This window comes from Rattus norvegicus, chromosome 17 (genome assembly GCF_021556685.1).
Source record: "Rattus norvegicus strain SHRSP/BbbUtx chromosome 17, alternate assembly SHRSP_T2T, whole genome shotgun sequence".
Classification (NCBI taxonomy): Eukaryota; Metazoa; Chordata; class Mammalia; order Rodentia; family Muridae; genus Rattus; species Rattus norvegicus.
This window is the reverse complement of record NC_141550.1, coordinates 34,710,746-34,723,176: the sequence shown is the minus strand read 5'-3', so window position 1 is coordinate 34,723,176 and position 12,431 is coordinate 34,710,746. Positions and strand designations below refer to the sequence as shown.

Below are 12,431 nucleotides of genomic sequence, written 5' to 3'. Positions count from 1 at the left end.
CCATTAAACAACTCCATAGCCAAGGTTGATCTCCCTCTATCAAAGGTCAGTAAAGGCCTGGGCATCCTGGACAGAGCAGCAGAATTAAAGAAGCAGAACCTGGACAGGAAATGTGTGGGCTCTTCACAGGGCCCACCTGTCTCAGCCGACTTCCCTCTAAAGTGCCTGGCCCGTGCCTTACCAGGAACACGCCTCTTGTATCACCTCAGCCTTCTTGTCCCTGACAATCAATCAGACAGTGACCGATGGGACCCACGAATAGAGCCTGCTGCCCTTGGCACTTCACAGATGGGTACCCATGTTTGGTAATGTCAGTAACCCAACCCCTGGGTCCGAGATCCAGCTCTTCTATCAACACATGAAGCCTCAGCTGGCAATACAGGGAGATGAAGCCTGAGCTGGCAATACAGGGAGAAACAGGAAACTGGTCCCAAGCAGACTCAAGACCTGCTGTGTCACCGAAACACGCAACCAGGTTAAGGAAGAGGCAGAGGTTCCCACTTGAACCCCTCCCCAGGGACTCCTCTAAAGATCATGAGTAGACTCAGATACCTCACATTTTGGCTTTACCTAACAACTGAATTACTACAGCTATTCTTCCTGGGTAAACTCCAAGTGTTTTCTCAGATGAACTTGTTCGTATGCGGCACTGTCCTGGGGAATGACTTCTCTAGTTGTCTAAAGTGTACTCACTAACGCTGCATGCCAAAACTCCAGAAGGAGCTGCTCCTGGAGGAGCTGAACTACAGTGGATGACACAGTTCTTCACTAAACTTGTACTCTGTGAAAAACTTAGCTGATGATCATCTCATGCGAGACAAATTCACTCTAATCCGCATGCTCATCCTAAAAGCTTGGGACAGAACTGTGGAACTGGGGAAGTTTTTAGCTTCTAGAATATGACACAGGCTTTTCCATCAGGGATTAGCATCCGACTCTGCAAATCTGAAACCCAAATGTTCTAAAATCTAAAACTTTTGAATGTCATATTAGAACACAAAGTAATTCTAATTTCAGATCAGTGTGATTTCTAAATAGGGCTATTCAACCTGTACTTTAGAATTGAAATTATGACTACACAAACATGCACTACGTGAAGGCAAACAGAATTAAATGCTATAAAGTAGTCATTTGAAATGAGAAAAGAGCCAGTTGTTTTTAAATATCTACTTTTGCTGAAGTGTACTGTACCAGCCCTAAGTTAATTGGTTCACATTTGAGGCCAGCTACCCAGCATGCCTTGTAATTACAAACACCATGATCAGTGTTTCGCCAATTTCAGGAGCTTGACCATTTTGTACAACACTTACAGGAAAAATTAACACTTAGAAGAGGGCTGACTTTTAAATTTACAACTATTAATTACCATCCTTCCTTTTCCCCTTTATCTAAGCACAGTCAAAAGCTGTTGCAAGCTATGCACATTTTAATTGAATATGAATTGTTAGTTTCCTTTCATCCCTGTTTTCTGACCCACTTATTCCAAACTTCATACTCCTTGCTACAATTTAGCCAGATGACCAACCTGTGATGGGCGCTGGCTTACATAAATTCAACCACCAGCATGGCCTCCGGGAACTGAACAGTGTCATCCAAAAGTCCATGTTGAAAGACTAAGTCACCCAGAGATTTGGAGAGTCAGATTTAAGGAGACGCAATGAGCAAAGAAGTACTCTTCCTGACCCCTGATATAGAGACATGTTCCATAGGTCCTGTACTACTGTCCCTGGCCACTAGACACAGTGTGGTCCCATCTCCTAGAACCTCCCCCTCCGGCTCCTCGGCCCCAGCAACACTGGCCATGGCTTCCCAAGCATGCTCCTCCATTCTCTATACTTCTGTTTCCTTCTTTAACACTTCAGGTCTCTGCTCAAATGCAATCCTATTAAAGAAGTCTCTCCTAATCCTGCTACACAAAGTTTCATGCATGTCCCATCTCTCCAAGACCTAGTTTTCATATTCTTCACAGCATGGAGTACCTGACTTAAGACTATGTTTTTAGTGACGATGTAAGCTACAAGGAAAAGGGAAAACAGCAACAACAAAAACTCAATGTGCTCACCACTGTATCTCCAGGTCCTTAAAAACAAACAAACAAGTCACTGGAACTTGGCTCAATAAATAATAACATCTATGAAATGTGGACCCTCCCCATGTGCACTCATAAAGTCTTTTGTTCTGTTTAGTACTGAAGGCCCAGTACCTAGAGAAATACTTAATACTTGAGGCGCTGGGTAATTATGTTGAGTGATTTTCAACACACAGGCATGTTGGCTTTTTGACGATTTGTCTGTCTGCTTACAATGAGGAAGATTTGATAAATGAAGTGCATTCTCTCCTGCTGAGCTAAACGTCCACTCTCTGACCTACTATTGTTAAATGCTCTCAAAATGAGAAAAAGCAATAAAGAAATAACTGTATTAGTGTTTAACAGTGTTTAAATTTGATCAATAAATAAAAGTTAACTATTCCCATAATCACTAAAGCTTTTAACTGTTATAAAGATTGAAACTACTGCATATGGACTATATGTAGACACTGACAACTCTAAATGCCCACGGAAACAAAACTGAACACAAAGTACCCGCTTTAACTTACCACATTCAGTCTTCTCATCAAAACAGTCTGGGTTTTTTTATTTTTACTAAATTTGATTAATATCTTATTTTGGCTTTCTAAACAACTTTCTGGCCTTGCTCACTATTAAAATACAAGCAAGACAAAGCTGTAGTTGGGGCTGAAGTGACTACTCCATGGTTAAGAGTGACTGTTGTGCAATCATGAGCACTGGATCCCAAGACTCGACAAGTGGGAAGCAGGCTCAGGCTTGCAGGCCAATGAGGCAGAGACAGGGAGGAACGCTAACCCACCCTAGGAGAGAAAAGGCAAGCCCTGTGTTCAAGGAAAGACCCTGCCTCTAAAGGGATAGGCGGATTGTAAGAAGTCACAGAAACAGGAAGTGGAGCCTCACTGAGGGGTACACCTCAGTCCAGTCACTTACTGCTCTCTCCATGCCACACCAGACGTGATGAGATGCCTTCCCTGCCGCTGTCTCTGCACACTCATCAACCTGCATCCAACTCAACTGTGAGCCAGAGGCAGCCACACATTTTCTTCTGTAAAGACAGACAGGAACAGGCTGAGCAGTAGAGAAGGTCCCCAGCTTCTGCCACACAGATATTCTAATCCACACATGCATTCCCACATGTAAGGAGTAAGTGAAGTCCTGCATGAATGTGTGCTGTTGGCATGGCCTCAGACCCGAGAGAGTAACAGCCTTTCCTTTGTTGAGGCTCAGAGAGATGGCAAAGCCTTTCTCTGGCCCTGTGTGGATAACGACCTCTGTGAAGGAAACGGCTACTATAACTTTCTCTCTGGCTCAGATATTCACATTGTGAAGACTACCTCTACAGGACCTATTCCTACTCAGACTGGTCAAACCTGCCTCCTGTTCTGTTGTGTATAATAACCCTTCCTCCCTGTACAACCATGTATAATAAACACACTAAGCCTCTGGGGCTCTGAGGATTATCCACCCAAGGGCCCAGACCACCCAATCCCAGATTTTCTGAATGTGGGCCTGTATGTTTGTCCTGTGTTTATCACCTCACCACCCTGGTTAAACCCAGGAGAATACAAAACACGCTATATAGTAGGCAGATATGCTGGATGGATAGATGGATGGATGGATGGATGGATGGATGGATGGATGGATGGATGGACCATTAGAGGTTAGGTATATAGATAGTAAATAAAAGATTTTTTTTCAGGGTCAATCACATAACTAACAATAAGAATGTAGATTTGGGCCCGACCCGCAGCAGCTCTCTGCTCCCAGACCCCGTGAGAGAGAGACCCAACCGCCTGGTCAGGTGGGCACTCCTGAGGCTGCAGAGCAGGAAGAGACCACCAACACTGCTCACCCCTGCCCACATCCCTGGCCCAAGAGGAAACTGTATAAGGCCTCTGGACTCCCATGGGGGAGGGCCCAGGAGCGGCAGGACCCCTGCCTGAGACACCACCGGAACCTGAAGGAAACAGACCAGATAAACAGTTCTCTGCACCCAAATCCCGTGGGAGGGAGAGCTAAACCTTCAGAGAGGCAGACAAGCCTGGGAAACCAGAAGACACTGCTCTCTGCACACACATCTCGGACGCCAGGGGAAAAAGCCAAAGACCATCTGGAACCCTGGTGCACTGAAGCTCCCGGAAGGGGCGGCACAGGTCTTCCTGGTTGCTGCCGCTACAGAGAGCCCGTGGGCAGCACCCCACAAGCGAACTTGAGCCTCGGGACCACAGGTAAGACCAAATTTTCTGCTGCAAGAAAGCTGCCTGGTGAACTCAAGACACAGGCCCACAGGAACAGCTGAAGACCTGTAGAGAGGAAAAACTACACGCCCGAAAGCAGAACACTCTATCCCCATAACTGACTGAAAGAGAGGAAAAAAGGTCTACAGCACCCCTGACACACAGGCTTATAGGACAGTCTAGCCACTGTCAGAAGTAGCAGAACAAAGTAACACTAGAGATAATCTGATGGCGAGAGGCAAGCGCAGGAACCCAAGCAACAGAAACCAAGACTACATGGCACCATCGGAGCCCAATTCTCCCATCAAACCAAACATGGAATATCCAAACACACCAGAAAAGGAAGATCTAGTTTCAAAATCATTTTTGATCATGATGCTGGAGGACTTCAAGAAAGACGTGAACAACTCCCTTAGAGAACAAGTAGAAGCCTACAGAGAGGAATCGCAAAAATGCCTGAAAGAATTCCAGGAAAACATAAATAAACAAGTAGAAGCCCATAGAGAGGAGACACAAAAATCCCTGAAAGAATTACAGGAAAACACAATCAAATAGTTGAAGGAATTAAAAATGGAAATAGAAGCAATCAAGAAAGAACACATGGAAACAACCCTGGATATAGAAAACCAAAAGAAGAGACAAGGAGCTGTAGATACAAGCTTCACCAACAGAATACAAGAGATGGAAGAGAGAACCTCAGGAGCAGAAGATTCCATAGAAATCATTGACTCAACTGTCAAAGATAATGTAAAGCGGAAAAAGCTACTGGTCCAAAACATACAGGAAATCCAGGACTCAATGAGAAGATCAAACCTAAGGATAATAGGTATAGAAGAGAGTGAAGACTCCCAGCTCAAAGGACCAGTAAATATCTTCAACAAAATCATAGAAGAAAACTTCCCTAACCTAAAAAAAGAGATACCCATAGGCATACAAGAAGCCTACAGAACTCCAAATAGATTGGACCAGAAAAGAAACACCTCCCGTCACATAATAGTCAAAACACCAAACGCACAAAATAAAGAAAGAATACTAAAAGCAGTAAGGGAAAAAGGTCAAGTAACATATAAAGGCAGACCTATCAGAATCACACCAGACTTCTCGCCAGAAACTATGAAGGCCAGAAGATCCTGGACTGATGTCACACAGACCCTAAGAGAACACAAATGCCAGCCCAGGTTACTGTATCCAGCAAAACTCTCAATTAACATTGATGGAGAAACCAAGATATTCCATGACAAAACCAAATTTACACAATATCTTTCTACAAATCCAGCACTACAAAGGATAATAAATGGTAAAGCCCAACATAAGCAGGCAAGCTATACCCTAGAAGAAGCAAGAAACTAATCGTCTTGGCAACAAAACAAAGAGAATGAAAGCACACAAACATAACCTCACATCCAAATATGAATATAACGGGAAGCAATAATCACTATTCCTTAATATCTCTCAATATCAATGGTCTCAACTCCCCAATAAAAAGACATAGATTAACAAACTGGATACGCAACGAGGACCCTGCATTCTGCTGCCTACAGGAAACACACCTCAGAGACAAAGACAGACACTACCTCAGAGTGAAAGGCTGGAAAACAACTTTCCAAGCAAATGGTCAGAAGAAGCAAGCTGGAGTAGCCATTCTAATATCAAATAAAATCAATTTCCAACTAAAAGTCATCAAAAAAGATAAGGAAGGACACTTCATATTCATCAAAGGAAAAATCCACCAAGATGAACTCTCAATCCTAAATATCTATGCCCCAAATACAAGGGCACCTACATACGTAAAAGAAACCTTACTAAAGCTCAAAACACACATTGCACCTCACACAATAATAGTGGGAGATTTCAACACCCCACTCTCATCAATGGACAGATCATGGAAACAGAAATTAAACAGTGATGTCGACAGACTAAGAGAAGTCATGAGCCAGATGGACTTAACGGATATTTATAGAACATTCTATCCTAAAGCAAAAGGATATACCTTCTTCTCAGCTCCTCATGGTACTTTCTCCAAAATTGACCATATAATTGGTCAAAAAACGGGCCTCAACAGGTACAGAAAGATAGAAATAATCCCATGCGTGCTATCGGACCACCACGGCCTAAAACTGGTCTTCAATAACAATAAGGGAAGAATGCCCACATATACGTGGAAATTGAACAATGCTCTACTCAATGATAACCTGGTCAAGGAAGAAATAAAGAAAGAAATTAAAAACTTTTTAGAATTTAATGAAAATGAAGATACAACATACCCAAACTTATGGGACACAATGAAAGCTGTGCTAAGAGGAAAACTCATAGCGCTGAGTGCCTGCAGAAAGAAACAGGAAAGAGCATATGTCAGCAGCTTGACAGCACACCTAAAAGCTCTAGAACAAAAAGAAGCAAATACACCCAGGAGGAGTAGAAGGCAGGAAATAATCAAACTCAGAGCTGAAATCAACCAAGTAGAAACAAAAAGGACCATAGAAAGAATCAACAGAACCAAAAGTTGGTTCTTTGAGAAAATCAACAAGATAGATAAACCCTTAGCCAGACTAACGAGAGGACACAGAGAGTGGGTCCAAATTAACAAAATCAGAAATGAAAAGGGAGACATAACTACAGATTCAGAGGAAATTCAAAAAATCATCAGATCTTACTATAAAAACCTATATTCAACAAAACTTGAAAATCTTCAGGAAATGGACAATTTCCTAGACAGATACCAGGTATCGAAGTTAAATCAGGAACAGATAAACCAGTTAAACAACCCCATAACTCCTAAGGAAATAGAAGCAGTCATTAAAGGTCTCCCAACCAAAAAGAGCCCAGGTCCAGACGGGTTTAGTGCAGAATTCTATCAAACCTTCATAGAAGACCTCATACCAATATTATCCAAACTATTCCACAAAATTGAAACAGATGGAGCACTACCGAATTCCTTCTACGAAGCCACAATTACTCTTATACCTAAACCACACAAAGACACAACAAAGAAAGAGAACTTCAGACCAATTTCCGTTATGAATATCGACGCAAAAATACTCAACAAAATTCTGGCAAACCGAATTCAAGAGCACATCAAAACAATCATCCACCATGATCAAGTAGGCTTCATCCCAGGCATGCAGGGATGGTTTAATATACGGAAAACCATCAACGTGATACATTATATAAACAAACTGAAAGAACAGAACCACATGATCATTTCATTAGATGCTGAGAAAGCATTTGACAAAATTCAACACCCCTTCATGATAAAAGTCCTGGAAAGAATAGGAATTCAAGGCCCATACCTGAACATAGTAAAAGCCATATACAGCAAACCAGTTGCTAACATTAAACTAAATGGAGAGAAACTTGAAGCAATCCCACTAAAATCAGGGACTAGACAAGGCTGCCCACTCTCTCCCTACTTATTCAATATAGTTCTTGAAGTTCTAGCCAGAGCAATCAGACAACAAAAGGAGGTCAAGGGGATACAGATCGGAAAAGAAGAGGTCAAAATATCACTATTTGCAGATGACATGATAGTATATTTAAGTGATCCCAAAAGATCCACCAGAGAACTACTAAAGCTGATAAACAACTTCAGCAAAGTGGCTGGGTATAAAATTAACTCAAATAAATCAGTTGCCTTCCTCTATACAAAAGAGAAACAAGCCGAGAAAGAAATTAGGGAAACAACACCCTTCATAATAGACCCAAATAATATAAAGTACCTCGGTGTGACTTAAACCAAGCAAGTAAAAGATCTGTACAATAAGAACTTCAAGACACTGAGGAAAGAAATTGAAGAAGACCTCAGAAGATGGAAAGATCTCCCATGCTCATGGATTGGCAGGATTAATATAGTAAAAATGGCCATTTTACCAAAAGCAATCTACAGATTCAATGCAATCCCCATCAAAATACCAATCCAATTCTTCAAAGAGTTAGACAGAACAATTTGCAAATTCATCTGGAATAACAAAAAACCCAGGATAGCTAAAGCTATCCTCAACAATAAAAGGACTTCAGGGGGAATCACTATCCCTGAACTCAAGCAGTATTACAGAGCAATAGTGATAAAAAACTGCATGGTATTGGTACAGAGACAGACAGATAGACCAATGGAATAGAATTGAAGACCCAGAAATGAACCCACACACCTATGGTCACTTGATTTTTGACAAAGGAGCCAAAACCATCAAATGGAAAAAAGATAGCATTTTCAGCAAATGGTGCTGGTTCAACTGGAGGGCAACATGTAGAAGAATGCAGATCGATCCATCCTTATCACCCTGTACAAAGCTTAAGTCCAAGTGGATCAAGGACCTCCACATCAAACCAGACACACTCAAACTAATAGAAGAAAAACTAGGGAAGCATCTGGAACACATGGGCACTGGAAAAAATTTCCTGAACAAAACACCAATGGCTTATGCTCTAAGATCAAGAATCGACAAATGGGATCTCATAAAACTGCAAAGCTTCTGTAAGGCAAAGGACACTGTGGTTAGGACAAAACGGCAACCAACAGATTGGGAAAAGATCTTTACCAATCCTACAACAGATAGAGGCCTTATATCCAAAATATACAAAGAACTCAAGAAGTTAGACCGCAGGGAGACAAATAACACTATTAAAAAATGGGGTTCAGAGCTAAACAAAGAATTCACAGCTGAGGAATGCCGAATGGCTGAGAAACACCTAAAGAAATGTTCAACATCTTTAGTCATAAGGGAAATGCAAATCAAAACAACCCTGAGATTTCACCTCACACCAGTGAGAATGGCTAAGATCAAAAACTCAGGTGACAGCAGATGCTGGCGAGGATGTGGAGAAAGAGGAACACTCCTCCATTGTTGGTGGGATTGCAGACTGGTAAAACCATTCTGGAAATCAGTCTGGAGGTTCCTCAGAAAATTGGACATTGAACTGCCTGAGGATCCAGCTATACCTCTCTTGGGCATATACCCAAAAGATGCCTCAACATATAAAAGAAACACGTGCTCCACTATGTTCATCGCAGCCTTATTTATAATAGCCAGAAACTGGAAAGAACCCAGGTGCCCTTCAACAGAGGAATGGATACAGAAAATGTGGTACATCTACACAATGGAATATTACTCAGCTATCAAAAACGAGTTTATGAAATTCGTAGGCAAATGGTTGGAACTGGAAAATATCATCCTGAGTGAGCTAACCCAATCACAGAAAGACATACATGGTATGCACTCATTGATAAGTGGCTATTAGCCCAAATGCTTGAATTACCCTAGATCCCTAGAACAAATGAAACTCAAGACGGATGATCAAAATGTGAATGCTTCACTCCTTCTTTAAATGAGGAAAAAGAATACCCTTGGCAGGGAAGGGAGAGGCAAAGATTAAAACAGACACAGAAGGAACACCCATTCAGAGCCTGCCCCACATGTGGCCCATACATATACAGCCACCCAATTAGACAAGATGGATGAAGCAAAGAAGTGCAGACCGACAGGAGACGGATGTAGATCGCTCCCGAGAGACACAGCCAGAATACAGCAAATACAGAGGCGAATGCCAGCAGCAAACCACTGAACTGAGAATAGGTCCCCTATTGAAGGAATCAGAGAAAGAACTGGAAGAGCTTGAAGGGGCTCGAGACCCCAAAAGTACAACAATGTCAAGCAACCAGAGCTTCCAGGGACTAAGCCACTACCTAAAGACTATACATGGACTGACCCTGGACTCTGACCCCATAGGTAGCAATGAATATCCTAGTAAGAGCACCAGTGGAAGGGGAAGCCCTGGGTCCTGCTAAGACTGAACCCCCAGTGAACTAGACTATGGGGGGAGGGCGGCAATGGGGGGAGGGTTGGGAGGGGAACACCCATAAGGAAGGGGAGGGGGGAGGGGGATGTTTGCCCGGAAACCGGGAAAGGGAATAACACTTGAAATGTATATAAGAAATACTCAAGTTAATAAAAAAAAAAAAAAAAAGAATGTAGATTTGGGCTGGTGACATGGCTTCAGGAGTAAAAGTATCTGTCACCAAGCCAGACAACCTGAGTTCAATCTCCAGGACCCACATGATGGGAAGAGAGAACCATCAATCACATCAATCTGGCCTCTACATGACAGACACAAACACACACAGACACACAAAAAGGGTGATGATGATGATGATGACAACGACGACGACAATGACATCAATGACGACGACAATGATTCAAATGAACAAATTAATATAAAACTGCCTTAAGAAGATGTAGATCCTTGCTGATTGTCCTCCCAACACATAAGTGTTAACGGATGGCTGCAAGGGTGTCACTATGAATAGGGATAGAACATCAGGGCAAGGTTGTTCTCATTGGGCAGTTGTATTAATTACTTCTCTGTAGCTGTGACAGAACTCCATGACAAAGACCACAGCAGGAGTTGAGGCTTAGAGTACCAGAGGAATGAGAGTCCACCATGGTAGGAAGCACAGATCAGGTAGCAGAATGAGGAAGCTGAGAGATATATCTTTTAGAACAAACACATGCAGACCAAGGCTTTAAAGCAGTGGCTCTTGACCTGTTGGTCAGGACCCTCTTGTGGGTTAACCAACCTTTTTATAGAGGTCAGATGTCCTACATATCAGATATTCACATTACAATTAATAACACTAGCAAAATTACAGTATTGAAGTAGCAATGAAAATAATTTTATGCTTGGAGTCACCACAACAAGAGGAATTGTTTTAAAGGGTCACAGCATTAAGGGGATTCAGACCGATGCTTTACAGTCTCTGAGGGACGTGTGCCCTCAAGGACGTACTTCCTCCAGCAAGGCTGCAGCTCCATACAAACTTCCCAGAAAACAACACCAACCGAAACCAAGTGTTCAAATACAGCAGCCTACGAGGAACATTTTCTTCAAGCCACCACGAAGGTCCTCAGGGCACTAGAGGATGCTAGCAGACATTACTCATTACTTTCCACTTCCTGGCCATGCAGTCAAAATTGCTAAGCTAAGAGTCCCCTATCATTACTACCCAGCATCCTCACAAGAGACCCAAAAGGTATGCTCAGCTGATCACAGCCTAGGCTCTCCCAAACCAGGAGCAGAATAATAGTTCTCTACTTTTAAGTTAAATGAATTGGTGGCTAGACTGATGGCTTGGTGATTCTACCACTGAGATGACCACTCACAACTATCTGAAATACCAATCTCAGAGATCCAATACCCTCTTCAGGCCTCCACATCATCAGGCATGTACATGGTGCATAGACGACATCCATGCAGGCAAAACACTAACACACACACAAAAAATTAATTTTTAAAAAAGAAAATGAGGGGTTGGGAATTTAGCTCAGTGGTAGAGCGCTTGCCTAGCAACCGCAAGGCCCTAGGTTCGGTCCCCAGCTCCGGAAAAAAAAAAAGAAAAAGAAAATTAATTACATGGTTAATTCCTTTTTTTTTTTTTTTCCAACAAAACCATCTTGGAGAGCACAGAGGAACTGTCCGGAATTGGTGCTATTGTGCCCATTTTTGGACAGAACCTTTGATAGGCAGGATAGCAACCTTTTTCTCAGTCAACTGCCAGATAACTGTTTTAGAGTTTGAAGGCTATATGGTCTATGTCGCAATTAAACTCCAGACTCTGCCCTAACAGTGGAAAAGCACATTGGCTAATAAACTTGTCTGTTCCAATAAAACTTTATTAACAAAAACCAAGTAACCAGCTAGGTTTGTTCTGAAGGCTAGAGTTGGCAGATCTCTAGCCCACCTCATTTCCTCCAGGAACATTATCTGAGCCCACAACGACCCAGCTTATGAACAGGCTGTGTGCCAAAAGTACCATATGGTGATGGTTTTGCTTAACTTCCACTACTGTTAAAATACAAGCTGCAACAGAAACAGTCTTACTTTTAGTTGGTAGATTTTAGACAACTAGAGCAAATCTCCTTAGCCTCCTCTGTCCCTCGTGAAAAAACAAAGAGAAGTCACTTGAACTGCCGAGCAACTGCGTCATGAAAGTCAGGCCCCCACACAGTATTGACTTTTTTTTCCTGGAAAACTTTTAACCTGTAGCTTCTCTCCTCTGCCTCAAGATGACTACTGCATCTTAAGTCACCCACCATGACATCACACCATGGTCTTACCCGGGGCTTTAAGAG

The 12,431-nt window shown here is 42.4% G+C and overlaps 1 protein-coding gene across 5 annotated transcripts in view; it reads right to left on the bottom strand.

The window, feature by feature from the left end:
• Window positions 1-12,431, bottom strand: part of Cdkal1 (CDKAL1 threonylcarbamoyladenosine tRNA methylthiotransferase) — a 553,071-nt gene that overhangs the window by 425,078 nt on the left and 115,562 nt on the right. For 2 of the 5 annotated variants that reach the window (XM_087591039.1, XM_087591038.1), the window contains one exon: window positions 3,002-3,116. In XM_087591039.1, the coding sequence (XP_087447165.1) occupies window positions 3,002-3,066 (65 nt within the window). In that variant the 5' untranslated portion in view covers window positions 3,067-3,116. 5 annotated transcript variants of the gene reach the window in all.